The 16,001-nt window shown below is 37.8% G+C and overlaps 1 protein-coding gene across 1 annotated transcript in view; it reads right to left on the bottom strand.

Moving 5' to 3' along the window:
• The window catches only part of SPATA7 (spermatogenesis associated 7), an 82,942-nt gene that overhangs the window by 50,913 nt on the left and 16,028 nt on the right, over positions 1-16,001 (bottom strand). The window contains exons 2-3 of the mRNA XM_026651330.1: positions 3,870-3,944; positions 2,231-2,323 (exon numbers count right to left, since the gene is read on the bottom strand). Coding sequence (XP_026507115.1) covers positions 2,231-2,323; positions 3,870-3,944 — 168 coding nt within the window. The remainder of the gene's footprint in view (positions 1-2,230; positions 2,324-3,869; positions 3,945-16,001) is intronic.

Here is a 16,001-nt window from a genome sequence, read left to right as displayed (position 1 = left end):
TTCCATGACCTCCATGAATGATTCGCAGCCTTAAGTATGAGCATTAATATTTGCAGGATTGGGACCAGTTTATGCCATGAAGCATGGGAAAAGGCTGTGAAATTTAAAATGAACAACACACACAAAAATCTACTTTTTTTTTTTTTTTAATACTACGCACACAAAATATTTAATAAATTCCCAATGACCCTTGGACACTGCCCCAGATCCGGCACATTATATTCTATTATTTGACTTAAAAAAAAAGTTAGGCAGAGCTTTGTAACCTACTTTTTTCACTTGATTCTTTAATGAAAGGTTGACTGTAAACACTGCATAAGCACAGCATCATAAGTTTCTAAACTTCAGTAATATTCAACCTTTGGGCATAGTTTTGCCATAATTAAGCAAAATGTACTAAGTTTTGCACTAAATTTATACAAAAAATTGAATTAGCTGTTCTATGTAATTGAAATGGAAAAGGTATTGCTTCAGAAGGTTGTAATGGGTGGTATGAAATCTGAATTGTGCTTTGGTGCAAAAAATTTCCATATACAATACAAGACAGAGATAGTTGGGAATTAACCTCTCCAAACTGGAATAAGAGATTAAAATGAAAAGGTTGTGCACGTTAAGGAAATCTGTGAAGCAGCCTGCATAAATGTCTGAGAACTGCAACTCCTCAGATCATATCTGGAGCAGGTTGCTTGTGATATTCAAAGTTAAAAACCATTTGGACAGAAATATGCATTTCAGTTAATATGGAAGTTAGAATGGTGCAACTACTGTTTCACCCTATTGCCATATATTATTGTGAGAGCCAGAACTCACAGTAGCAGATGAGAAGCAGATAGAAACTTTTCATATCACTTCCTGTGATCATATGGATAGTGAGAATGAGTGCATATTAAAGCAATGTGATTGATTCTAGTATATTTCTGTCAAATATGAATCAGGAGAGGAGAGTGTATTTGGAAGCATGCTGCAGCTGCAAGAATGAATTCCTTGGCAGAGATCCAAAGAAAAGCAAAAGCTATTGCTAAACAACATCAACCTGTACACTGACAATATATTGGCACAGACAAGCCAAAGAGTCAGTACTCTTCCTCCCATCGCAATTTTAGAAAAATAAAATTGTAAATAAAGCACACACTGGAGCCTCTGATTCACCTTTCGGTGCTTCCTCTGTGCCCAATAAAGATAGTTATTGACATTATCTTCTTATTCATACTCTGAGTCTGAATTTTACTGATTATTAATAACTGAAGATTAGCAGTATCATTAGCCTGATTTCCTTTGACCATCATCCCACAACAAGCAAAAATGGATGAGGCAAGAAAGAGGATAAAGTGTTGGATTCTTAGTTCATAAGGAATCAATATAAAACTGCACTGTTATGAAGAGGCAGTGGTTGACTAGCTTTCCCTTATAAGCTCAATTTGATCATAGCTACTCACCCAACCTTATCTTCACCCAAACTAAAACAATCTCCCTGATCCTTCTCATGAGTGCCCATTCCTCTGCCAGAGAAGATTAAGGTGTGCATGGAACCTTTACTCTGAAGTTCCAGACTTCCTAACATTTGCTTTGTGAAAACATTACTCTAAAGTTTGAATTTACTTCTCTGTAAAGAACAAAGCATATTAATATTGCTGTATGAATAACAAAGATTAATAATAGATTATATTAATTTACCAACATTTGGGGAAATTTTTCAAAGTGCTAAACACTCACATCTTCCACTGACTGCAATGAGAACCCTTAGTGTTTAGCACCTTTGAAAATTAGGCCTTTTGGGGGTTTCTTTTGTTTGTTTTTAAAAGATGAAATGCTGTACATTTATTCTGATGTAACTAATCTGTCTTTACTTACTCTATCCTAATGAAGATTTTTTTTTTTTTTGGGTCTATGCAATTTACTTAGCATCAGCAACAAAACAGAGCGAAATGAAGGGAAATCAAAGACAGACTCACAGCACTAAACATCATTAAATAAAAGTAGTAACTTTCTATCATCACCCGAATGAATAAAAAAAAAGATGTTAATGTGAGAAAAACAACCACACACAAAGTTACTGAATGACTTTTCATATTTATTATTAGTGGGAAGCAGCCAACTGACATCAGCAAGGAACCGAACCAGCAAAAACAAAACTTTCTACAACCCAATTCCTGTTACAGGTCTATTCTAATGCAAAGTGAAGGAAGGAGCTAAAACTGGGTGTAGAAGTTTCATGTTTGGACGTTTTTACCTTTGGCTGAAAGGATTTTGTTATAATGAACAGCCATGTGATCCCTGATCAGGTACTGGTTATTTAGTCTCCGGGAGGAGTCAATGCAAAAAGCTATAAAATTAAACACATTTGAATGTTATAAAAAGTAGTGTAAAGATAAATAGTTATTAATTAATTACAGTTCAAACCCAACACAGTTCCAAACAAAAGCGGCAAAGATGGCAGGCGGTGTTACATAATGGAGGCCACAAGAACCAGAGCATGGGCCTGCCCTTGCCTTTGTCCTCCCAACTTCACAAGCGACATGCCCGAAGGAGACACTTGTCTTTCCTAACAACTTCAGAATCATGGTACTTTTGGGAAAGGGTACCGAGGCTTTCACTCACTCCTTCGTTCTAGGAGGTCATCTCTCCCTGCTACCTTTTCTCCTTTCCCTGCAGTGTTGGTTTGCACTACAGCCTCAGATCCAGTGGCTAAGCACTCTCATTCCATTTTTTACAAGATCATACTGCATCTCTAAACAAACCAAACTGAAATTTGGTGGTCATCAAAGTGTGCTAATGCTCCCTCCCCTCTCTTTAAAACTGAATAGTGTATGTCTGACAGCCTCAAATCCAGGTGTTCTACCCATGAATCCCATCCCATGCACTTTGTCTCTCCCACATTAATGGGCTGGTTTGATAGCATTTTCATAGTTAAAATGCTGAGTGGATAAAGTCCCAGTTTTCCATCACTTCCACCGCATCCATCCAACCCCAAACTTTTAAAAACTTTTATTCCAAACCAGTAGCAGAATATATGTTTAAATTTCATCAGTATAAATAAATACATTTAAAAACAATACTCAGTTAGTTGTCCCTCCCCTCCATTTACCTGCCAGCCCCCAAGGTGAGGGTCTGAAGGAAAATGTTATTCACATTGTTAGAAGTTTTAGTGATATTACCAACTGTTACATGGGAAACAGAGATTCCTAAACTCAGGACATTGTGGATAAGGGCCTGATGCTGTGAAATGTTGACATTAGTGGGAGTTCATCACACTCAGCACCTTACATGATCAGATTTGTCCCATAGAGTCATAAACCATTTTCAATCATTTCTTTTTATTTAAACATAATCTTTGTTTAAGATATCTTAGGACACAAAAATTTTAGCTTGGACAGAGTTCAAGAAGTCCCTATAAATATAGGCACTGTTTTAGCAGGGCATTTAAACACATGTTTAAGTGGTCTACAGAATAGAGGGGACTACTCACAATCTTAAAGTTATACATATGCTTAAGTGCTTTGCTCAATGGGAGCCATAGCTTCTTCATCACCTGAATGGAAACAAGCTCAGTATCATATTAGAATACACATTATTCGTTCTATTTGAGCCATTAGCTCATAAGAAATAACACTTAAAGGTAGTATTTTTACCTTTTTTGCTTTAATTTTATGTATTCTAGCCAGCAAAAGCACCAAGATACATAAAACCCAATGTGAAAAGACCAAATGTCCTTTCAGTAAAGCACATTTGTATATTACTATTATTAAAACCTCAGTAAAAGTTTAAGTCAAAGGTTTTAACGAAATAAACATTTTTTAAAATCATAAAATAAACATGTCCATACAAAGCAACCATGACAACCCTTTTATCAAATCATACATATTACTTACCATTACTCTGAGTACTTAAATGTCCTTTAAATGGGCTTGCTGGACCGTATCTGGGAATGGCTGGGTATTCGCTCACTTAAAGAAAAATGTCAAGCAATTAGAAGGAAATACATATTTTGACAAATAGGATAAAGCAGAACATGTTTCTTTAAAGCTGCAAAGGTCTGTTTAAATCGGTTATTATGAGAAATTTGAATCTGTGGCAGCCAATCAGATTACTGGTAGGGTGGACTTTATTTAATGTTATAACGTGAACATCATTGCAGTTCAATGAGCTTCCTATATTACCTAAATACCAAAGTATGATTGTAGAGAGACAGCATGGGTGAGGTAATTTATTTGATTGGACCAGCTTCGGCTGGGGAGAGAGAGACAAGCTTTCGAGATTACACAGAGCTCTTCTTCATGTCTGGGAAAAGTACTCAGAGTGTCACAGCTAAATACAAAGTGGCACAGATTGTTTAGCATAGAGAATGGTCCCTTCAAAGGAATGTTCCCTTCAAATATGTTAACTACTTATGCTAAACAATATGTGCCACCTTCTATTTAGCTGTGACACTCTGAGTATGTTTCCCAGACCTGGGGAAAAGCCTGTGTAAGCTCGAAAGCTTGTCTCTCTCACCAACAGAAGCTGGTCCAATAAAAGATACCTCACCCACCTTGTCTCTCTAATATCGTGGGACTGACACAGCTACAACAACACTGCATACAAAGTATGACTGTGATGTTTTCATAGATTCACAGAGTTTAAAGGCAGAAGGAATTATTAGATCAACTAGTCTGATCTCCTGTATATCACAGTCCATTAAATTTCACTCAGTTACCCCTGTACAGCGCCCAATAAAAACTTGTGTTTGGCTAAAGTATAACTTGTTTTAATGTTTTATTGTAAGGACTTTAAATCCATTATATCAAATGCCTGATGTATGTATAATCTTTTCCGATGATATATGCTGATGTAATTTAGCTTCATGCCCATAATTTACACTGCTAAATTCTGAACACTTTAAGGAAACAATCTGTGCTTTCTCCTCCAATAAGAAACCATCTTGACAATAAAAGGAGTTTGTTTCAAAGTATACTGTATAAAGATAACTGGTATTGCACTCGCTGAGGTCATTTAAAAAAATAATCATCCCAATGGTTTGATGGACTGGCAGAGATTCCATTTAATATCTTTAGATCTAAAACAATCACAGTGCAGCTATTCTATGACAAATGTTGATGCAACTACTCACTCTAGTACCAGTCGTTTGGCGTAAAAGGAGAATAAGCATCATAGAATCAACATATCCTGCTCAAAAAATAAATGTCTTAATATTAAATGCAGCAGCTGTTGTTCACTGGTCAATATTTTATCCTGTTGACAGTCAGTATGATTTTCAAAAGTGATCAGCACACTGAGTGCACTTGAAAATCCCATCTATTGTCTCTTATGTAAATTAGGATCTTAAAAATCACCACCTGATTTCACTGAGAAACTCCACATTCCTGAAGCAATTTTTAAAAGGAGATATTGATTGTTATGAGCAATAACATGCTCTGAGCCTTCACTCTAAGTGGCTAACCCCAAGAATTTAAAATATAAAACAAAGAAAAAGAAAAAATCCACAAGATTCTTCTAAAACAAGATTTCTTTCTTGAAGTTAAGGTACCATACCTGCTCCACTTACTACTGACTATAATAATTTGCAGCCAATTTCAAGGAACATATGATCATTGTCAAGGGCTGAACTAGCCCATTCTCTCTCACCTGTAGATGTGAAGAGAGCCTGAAATGGTCATGTGAATGATTGCCTTACAACTGATACATGGTACCACTGTGTGCAAGTAAAAACACATGACAAGGTGTATGGTCATAAGCAGATGTACACACACCTCAGGAGCTCTGTGAGGTAAGAGGCTGAAAGTAACCAATAAGTGTGGTTATCTAATACACTTGGACTCTTCGGTCTCTGGTACAACTACACTCCATGAAATACATTATGCTTTTTACTGTATTAATTTTATAAAAATTTAGATATTTGAAAAATTGTGGAGAAAAGAAATGTCTTTATTTTGGGATATATTGTATTTTTTAAATTATTTTTTTTAAATATTATGGGGTTTTTTTTAATCCCCTAATTCAAGGTCCTTCACATTAGGAGTAGGGATGTAACTTTTACTATTCAGGTCAACACCAAAAACTAGCCATCCTTTTCTTCATCTGCATCTTTTTTCCATTCTTCATTATTGCTTCTATCCCTTCTTGTTTCCTGGTTGCTTCTCTTTAACTCCCCTCCTATTCCTTGATTGCATACCCTTCCTTCCCAGTCCAAATCCCTCACTGCTTCCCTTCCCAGCACCTCTGCTCCATGTACAAGCAGAGAAACAAAGTGAAACTGATAAAATAGAGCAGCTCTCTGGTTATGGTCCCAATCCTGCAAAAACTTACATATCTGCTTAACTTTAACCAGATGAGTAATCTAATTACATGCTTAAAGTTAAGCACTTGGGTGAGTGTTTACAGAATTGAGGGCTATATTTGTTGCTTCTGGCATATGGAACATAACAGTAAAGAAGGTATGGGGAACAAGATAAAATTGGTTTGCATTTGATGATTTCTAAAAACTAGCAATAAACTATAGGACCCTTTTGGCTCTTAAAGGCTGTAGTATTTTAAAGCACCGTTAATACAAATCAAAATAGAAGGGGAAATCTTAAGATATTTTTATGACATTCTTCTTTTTGATGGGTGTAATGATATCAATGAGGGCAAATTAGTAAATTTCTTTCTGTGTAGTTACATTAAATACTATAGATCCTGAATAGATAGTCAAAGCCACTGTCACATGGAATCTTCTTTTATAATATAACAGCATTTCCAAACCTGGGATGTCTTAACACTCAGCGAATGTATAGTTCCATTATACAAGCTCTTTAATGGGCTTTTTACTGTATTCCAAATGTAGGCATGTTACACTTTACATAAACAAAGCACAAATGCTATAGAAATCTTCTGACTATTCACTAGGAGCCCCGGATAGAAAAGGGAAGGAGCTATCAAGTCCATTAGCCTAAAGCATCTATCTATTTTTTGATGTACCGCAAAAGCTATTACTCTTGAAAAGGACAGGATATATCTGTTGCTAATTTTCACATGCAACTAAATAATTTGAGAGGCACATTGTGATCTGGGTTACTACATATTCACATCCTGAATGTCTACTATACACACAAAAAGAACAAGAATACTTGTGGCACCTTAGAGACTAACAAATTTATTTGAGCATAAGCTTTTGTGGGCTACAGCCCACTTCTTCGGATGCATAGAATGGAACTATACACACAGAATATTGACCCTACAAGAAATAAAATGGGCCACATCCAGGCTGTTGCCAGATCCTATCTGTTCTTCATTTAAAACATCTTTAAAATCTGTCCTCTCTCCTGCACTTAGATCACTATCTCTTGGCCCTACATTAGTCAATTATCTACTTGAGCAACTCCTTCTCCCTGGCTTCCCTACCTCTGACTTGCCTCTCCTCCAGTACATAACAAATGCCACTAGTAAAGTCATCTCTCTTGATCAGTGATCAGATCAGCTTAACCCCTTAAATGACTTTCTCCATTGACTTCCTCTCACCTTTCATACCAGGTTCAAATTTCTCAGCCTCACCAGCGAGGCTCTTTACATTTACACTCCTGCTTTCATCTCTGCTCTTGTATCTTTCTAAACATTGCCCCTCTGACTTCACTGAAGCCTCCTGACTAGTTATCACATTTGGTTGTGTGTACAGTAGTATTTTCCATCAAATTTTCCACCATCTTGGGATCACTACTGTGGACACCTGGTTACTGGCTTTTTAACTATCATGTCACCTAGATCTGCTCTGAGCAATCATACACAATACAGTGGTTAAAATATTGGCAGATAGTCTATACTAGCACTCCCACCATTATTAGCAGTGGTAGTATGATGGAAGGAAATTTGAAGGAAAATGCTAGTGTAAATATATTATTTGTAGCCTTCTTTCTCTCATCTGCAATCCATCTTTCATGTTGTCCTGATCGCAGGAATAACTTCCTTTGTCTTGTGTGCCACTCCATTTAAAGGCATCCTTAACACACTCCTTCCACAATGTCCTCCAATGAGAATTTATATTTATAGTTTTAGAACAAATATAAATATTAAATTGAATTATATTTATTTTAAATATTAAAATCCTAAAGTATCCAACAACAAATGTGAAAGTAATAAACTAGCAATCTGCTCTAACAATCTATCCTTCTCTGTTACTTTTGTGTAGTGTTCATGATCTAATTTAGACCTCTATCCTGCAAAGCATGGCTATTTAAACTCAGTCGGACTGTTCACATTTAAAGTTATGGGGGTATGTCTTCGAAGGATTGGGGCCACAGATTATAAACATCAAGAAGCAGGGGACTAGTATTTTAGCTGCTTATGAAGTGGTACGGCACCTACATAATTCAGAAATCTGGGCCAGAGAGGAGATCATAGAATCAACAGATTCTCATCCAGAGCTGATCAAATGGAACCTAAGTTTTCCATCACTTTGTAAGTGATTTATACCTGAGTCTGATAATACCAGAAAAACACACATTTTATAGACAGATATCTAATTATAAGATCATCTCTAATGTATTATTTCAGGTGAGGGAACCCTGGAGAGAACAGTCCAGGCACCATAAGAGTATCCCTTTGTGGATTCTTGTAACTATAATTTTGATCCTATTCAGTGACTTGTACAGTTTGAGTCTGATTTTAAAGGTGTTCAGGGATGTGATGCTCCTACCGTCTTCAGTTGGAACTGTGGCTCCTCAGCATCCCTGAAAATCAGGCACTTTATTTTTAACATTAATTTACACCTCTACCCCGATATAATGCAACCCGATATGACATGAATTCGGATATAACGCGGTAAAGCAGTGCTCCGCGGGGGTGGGGCTGCGCACTCCAGTGGATCAAAGCAAGTTTGATATAACGCGGTAAGAGTTTTTGGCTCCCGAGGACAGCGTTATATCGAGGTAGAGGTGTACATTATAGCCATCTGTAAAAGCAGCACATTATATCACCAGCAGATGGCACACTGTTCAACAGTAACAAATGAAATATTTGGTGTTACTGTATCAGACTTTTACTATTAATACATGTTATTTGTAAAAAACAAAACAATGATCTAAATCATCCGTCTACCACAGGAAAACCCAAAAGACAGAGCCAAGAGGGAGATATCTTGCAGCGTTTCCTCTGAATCTTTCTCCTCAGGAGGAGCTGAGTCAGCTACACAGACCTCAGGAAATTAGCTGAAGATACAAAGCCATCTAATAACAGGCCCTATCGTTCTCCATAGACTTAGGAAGACAACGTTATGTCAGTTTACACTCAGTTCATATTTCAAGGTTATTTTCACAACGACAAAGACTAGAAATTAAAATGTAAGGCTTATATTTGGGAGCACAGGGGGCCGTTTCTTCAAGAAATTCCATGGCTTCAGAATATACATAAGCTTGACAATAGAAATGTTTTCTGGGGGACTTGGATATTTTTTGGGGGGAGGGGTAAAGATGACTTGTTCTGGGAAGATGGGAAGGGGGAATAAAGGTAATAAGACTTGTACCTATCACTTCAAACAATATAAATGCATTCTGTCTACTGTAATAGAGATATAGTGGGTGAGGTAATATCTTTTATTGGACCAACTTCTATTGGTGAAAGAGACGAGCTTTTGAGCCATACAGAACTCTTCTTCAGGTCTGGGAAAGGTACTCTGAGCTTCACAGCTAAGTGCAAGGTGAAACAGATTGTTAAGTATAAAAGTAGTTAGCATATATTCTAAGGGATCATTCAAGATAGAGTAACCAGCTAACACCTCTGCAATCATAGGACAAAAAAGATGGGGTTAGAGTGTTACAGATTGTTATAATAAACCATAAATCCAGTGTCTCTGTTCTATACAACTACACTGCATACAACAATGGAAGATATCGAATTTAGCTGTTTGAAGCTACAACTACTTCTGTCTACTGTTGTAAGTCTGCTTTGTCTATTTAGGACCTGATCCAATACCCATTTATGTCAGTGGGAGTCTTTCCAATGACAGTCCTTCCCCTGACTTCAGTGAATTTTGGATTAGGCTCTCAAATTGTAAATTCTCTGGGGAAATAATCATGTTTGTACACTGCCTAGAACAATGGGTTCCCAGTCCTGATTGGGGACTTTTAATACAACAGCAATATAAATAATAATAAAATTTCTGATTAAAAATGAACCTTTACTACCTGTGCTTTTCTTTCCTTGTAAATATAAATGATTCCATTGTAAACACCCTTTGACCACAGTTTTAAACTTTTTGTTATCACATATGTAGAACTGAACTGGGAACTGTACAAACCAGTTTTAGCTTTATTTAGGAAATTAGTCAGATATTTAAATGTGTCATTTCAGAAAATGAACTTTTTCTGCCAATAAGTACGTGGATATATATATTTGATACCTAATGCAAATAACTGCAGTAGGAAGCCACACGTTTATTCAAATTTCAGAGATATTGCATTGTTCACCCTAGGTAATTTACACAAAAGTTTTGTCATATATGCAGCTTCCCAAGCTACAGAATGTAAACAAAATTACGTAGGAAACATCAAAAATCAATTAGGTCCTTTAGTACACTGTTAATGCTTGTAATTGCTTCCTTTTGTGGGCTTTGCTTGTTAATGAAAGATACATTGCAGTACAGAAGGGAAAACTGGATGAGAATCATTCAAATTTTTTTTCTCCAGCCAGTGGCAAGGGTGGATATCAATCATGATTTTTGTTTGTTTAAAAAATATTTTGTTTAAATGATTTCTCCATTAATTTTTTTTTATTTACCTGTTGCCAGTTCTTACTTTCTTCCCATTTTATAGTCTTAAATTGCTAAGATGGATATTCTGTGCTTCCTTCTTAATTAGTTTCCTAATTGTTAGTAGAATTTCAGAGTTTACATAGAATTTTTAAGAAGATATTTATAATATTCATCTATACTGAAAAAGACAATTCTATATCTCATTAACATCCCTCCTGTGAGATCGACACAAATTCAAATACAAAACTGATAAGGAAGCAGCAGGGCTATTTTTACAACCAACACCACTTTCTGACATACTGAACTTCTGCACATCAAGACAGATGACACGGTTTGACTGGGCTATAGTCTTTCTTCAAGGTTTGCAGTTTGAAACCAGTCAGACTTGTATTCCGAAGTCATGTATATACCTTTGAAAACCACCTTTTTAAATGCTTAGATATTGGGTTTAGGATATTAACCTTAGGCTTCTGTTTTGACAAAGATTTTATGCTGTGAGACTGTTTTAAAAATAAAAATACAATAGTAGCCCCGATGCTGCATATACTTTTATGCACATGCTTAACTTTAAGCATGAGAAGTTCCACTAAAGATAATGGGTCTATTAATACGAGTAAACCTACATATCTACTTAAATATGTGTGGGATGAAGGCCTTGATTATCAATATTTTTCTAACATTAAAATAAGTTATCATACTAGTAGTGACATTTTAAAAAACAAAATAATTATAATTTAGTTCATTATAAATTTTATTAATAAATTAAGGCCAGAAGAGACAATTATGAGCATCTAGTCTGACATCCTGTGTAACACAGGCCATAGAATTTCATGAAATGATTCCTGCATCAAACCCAATTTTTTTTCCAGTTTGAGCATATCTTTTAGAAACAGACATCCAAATTTGATTTAAATTGGGTTGTTTTTTTGCCTGGTTTATTTATAGACTTTTTTTTGGAAAAGGGCCCCCCCCCCTTTTTTTTTTTTGTATTGTTTCAAAGTTTAACTGCTTAATTTTTTTTTTGCCTTTGCAGAGTTAATTTTTTACTTTTTAAAAAAATATTTGTTTATTTTTTAAAATGACACCTTTATTAATTTAGATTTTACCATTTTAAGTATTGTTTTGGGGATTTGAAATTTTTATGTTTGTATTTACTTTTTAATTTTATTTTTGCTATTATGCTTTTAGGACTTTTAATTTGCTTTTTATTTTTTATTTGTTTGTTTGTTTGGGCCTGATTTTGCTTTTTTTCCTGAATCGTTTTTTTATGGACCAGGCTTTGTTCCATTACCAATTTAGCAAGGAGGGTGGGCTCTTTAACTAGCCCCCACCCCTTTTGGTCCCTTTTTTTTAAATTATGAAATTACCATATTACTACTTACAAAAAATACTACACTGCCCAAACGTCTATATTTTTTAGAGTTTGGTTTAACAGAGCAAGATCTGTTATTTTTGGATTACTTTCTTTAAAAACATTTTTTACACAGGTGCTATTACTATTTGCCCGCATTCTCTACCAAAAATGTTACGCTTAAACAGAGCACACGAGATCTTTTTATAGGGGAAAAGGCAACATGCGGCATTTATTGAGAATACAGCAATTAGCATATGCTTTTTAGTTACACACACACACACACACACACACACACACCATGCACACAGTTCCGCCAGTTGATGTTTATAGTTACTAATCCAGAGTCTGGATTAATTTAGTGGCCAGCCAGATTGGTCGCAGAGGGGAGCCAGGCTCTGTCGGTCACAATCCGATGCTTTTGGAGTAGTGGCAAGACGAACCCAAAGTCCCATGGCAAAGCACTTTGTTTTTATAGTTTTTTGTTGTTGTTGAAGTTTATGGATTTTGCTGTATTAGTTTGTGACTGGTTACTTTTTAATTGGTGTTATTTTTTGATGGCCCAAAACACCTTTGAGAGGGTTATTTTGTTTGGTTTTGAATTAATTATTTATTTTGTGTTTTAAGGGGCCAACCTTCACCTTAGGGTTGTTAGTCTGCCCGCCCTTAACCATGGATGCACGTTGATGGTTCTTTGGCATTTTAGAGTTTTTTGAGTTTTTTTACTTTTTATTTTTTTGGCCATTTGGCTTCAAAAATGGCCTTTACACCTTATTTTCTCCCGATACATACATTCCTTATTCACATACACAGTTTTTTGTAGAGACCTTCAAAAGGTAACAAATAGCAGTGTTTTATGTTGAACAAGAAAGGCATTATAAATTAGACTTTACTCAATTTTGTAACTGTCCTTTCCCACACTGGGGCCTAGGCCTCCAAAATTCCTTTAATTTAATTAACATAGACACCGATAAAATTCTGTCTGTTACTTACAAGGCATAAAAAGAAAATGGCTAATACTAGTATTCACTATTCTATTTATTTATTTTAATACCTTAATTCTTACTATAAAACATACATTGTATATAGCCAAAACATAACCAATTATATAGCACAGTACCCATGGTACAACACTTAGACTGACAGAGAATTCACTACATTCCTAGGTAAGTTGTTTCCATGTAGAGTTGCCAGGTGTCCGGTTTATGACAGGAATGCCCCATTGAAAAGGGACCCTGGCGGCTCTGGTTAGCATCACTGACTGGGCCACTAAAAATCCAGTTGGCAGCGCAGCGGGGCTAAGGCAGATTCCCTGCCTGCCCTGGCTCCATGCAGCTCTTGGGAGCAACTGGCATGTTCAGCTCTTAGGCACAGGAGTGGCCACAGGGGCTCCATCCGCTGCCCCGACCCTGAACGCCGGGTCCGCAGCTCCCATTGGTCGGGAACCACGGCCAATGGGAGCTGTGAGGGCGGCATCTGTAGGTGCAGGCGGTGTGCAGAGCCCCTGGTCCCTCTGGCTAGTAGCCGGAGAGGGGACATGCTGCCACTTCTGGGAGCTGCGTGGAGCCAGGGCAGGCAGGGAATCTGCCTTAGCTCCACTGCGCCGCCGACTGGGAGCCATCCAAGGTAAACACTGCCCAGCCAGAGCACACCCAAAACCACCTCCTGCACCCCAACCCCCTGTCCCAGATTGGAACCCCCTCCTGCGCCCTAACTCCCCCCCAGAGCCCACACCCCCTCCTGCACCCCAATTCCCTGCCTAGCCTGGAGCCCCCTCCTGCACCCCAAACCCCTGCATCCCCAGCCAGAGTCCTCACCACCTCCCACATCCCACCCCCCTTCCCCAGCCCTGAGCCCCCTCCCGCACCTTGAACCCTTCATTTCTGGCCCCACCCTGGAGCCTGCACCCCAAGCTGGAGTCCTCACCCCTTCCTGCACCCCAACTCCCTGCCCCTGCATGGTGAAAGTGAGTGAGTATGGGGGAGAGCGAGCGACGGAGGTAGGGGGGATAGAGTGACTGGGGGTGGGGCCTCAGAGAAGGGGCAGGGCAAGGGTGTTCAGTTTTGTGCGATTAGAAAATTGGCAACCCTATTTCCATGGTTAACTCTACTCTCTGTTTCAGAGGTTTTAAGGCCAGAACGGACCATGGTAATCATCCTGTCTGACCTCCTGTATAACACAGGTCTGTTAAAAATGTACAATTTATTTCCAGTCTGAATTTATCTAGATTCAGCATCCAGCCATTGGATTTTCTTATGCCTTTGTCTGCTAAAGTAAAGAGCACTTTATTATGAGAATCTTTTCTCCGGGTACATACTTATATACATCATGATAGACTCCCTCTTAATCTTGTTTTACACAAATCAAATAGTGGACACCAGAATGGGACACAGTACGAGACACAATATTCCAATAATGGTCTCATTACTGTCATATGCATTGGTAAATAATACATTCCTACTTCTATTTGATACTTCCCTGTTTACCTATCCAAAGATTTAATTCGCTCCCTTAGCCACCACAGTGCATTCGGAAATCATGTACAGATGATAATCCAAAATGATCCCTACATTCTTTCCTGAATGTCAGATTTCCAAAATACAGTCCGTCCCTCCCACCCCATGTCTGACCCACATTCTTTGTTCCTAGATGTATATATGACCTTTCATTTGGCTGTATTAAAACGCAAATTTGTTCAAGTGAGCCCAGTTTACCATGCAATCCAGATCATTCTATATACACCTCTACCCCCATATAATGTGACCCGATATAACATGAATTCAGATGTAACACGGTAAAGCAGCGCTCCGGGGGGGCGGGGCTGCGCACTCTGGCGGATCAAAGCAAGTTCGATATAACGCGGTTTCACCTATAACGCAGTAAGATTTTTTGGCTCCCGAGGACAGCGTTATATCGGGGTAGAGGTGTAACTTACCTGTCCCCACAATTATTATTTGCCATTCCACCAATTATTATGTCACCTGAAAACCTTACCAGAAATGATTTTATATTTCCTTCCACAACATGGATAAAGATATTGAATGGCACTGAGCCAAGAACAGATCCCAGTGGTATCCCTCCAGAGACACCCTCGCTGGATGATTCCCATCTACAATTACATTTTGAAATCTAAAGTTGCATTAGCACAGATTATCAAATTATTTTTACAAACTTCAGTATGATTTAAGTCATTTTCTTAAAATTTAGTGATTTAAACGCCCCTTCCTGCCATTGAATCTTCTGATACTTATTCTTTCCTATAGCTGCACATTTAGGTCTTTGTTCCTTGGATATGACAGAATTTTTTTGAATTGGTTTCTGCAGTGCTCCAGAGTGGTCATTATAGCACAGTGCTTTATGGGATACTTCTGACAAGGAATGGGAGCAGGCATATAGACTTGTATACCACTCTCCCTATAGACTGTAGGCTAATCCTAGCCATGTGCTAACTGAGTGGCTGATATGGGAGTGGGAAGGGGAGCAGTGCATCTTTGTTAGGGTTCATCTTGGCAAGTACAGCCACCTTCAAAGACTCCCTCCACAACCTTGAAAGATAAACATGGACCCCAGGTCTTCTCCGTCCCCCTGATCCATCATCATCTACCAGCTGTTGAAATCCTTTCCTTCTACCTCCTGTATGAAAGAGAGATTACAGAATTCTAACAGACCAACCCAACCTCTTCTCAAGCATCTTGCACAGGACCCCACAAACCTAGGGCTGAGCCTTCACATTCCCAATCCCAAGGTCTTCAATAGAACTACTTGCATGAATAAAGTGGAAAGAATTTTGCCCTGAATCTGTTTTTGAGAAGGAATGCTGAAGGGACAGAGTAACCTATATCTGATTACTACAATAATTAAGGGTCTGTCAGCATTTCGAACTCAGGCCCTATAATAGGATTTATAAAGTGTCCACAAAATTCTGTATTGGCC

The sequence above is a fragment of the Terrapene carolina genome, unplaced genomic scaffold, assembly GCF_002925995.2.
Source record: "Terrapene carolina triunguis isolate 2854851 unplaced genomic scaffold, T_m_triunguis-2.0 Scaffold96, whole genome shotgun sequence".
Classification (NCBI taxonomy): domain Eukaryota; kingdom Metazoa; phylum Chordata; order Testudines; family Emydidae; genus Terrapene; species Terrapene triunguis.
The sequence above is the reverse complement of the archived record's forward strand: the minus strand, read 5'-3'. Positions and strand labels throughout refer to the sequence as shown.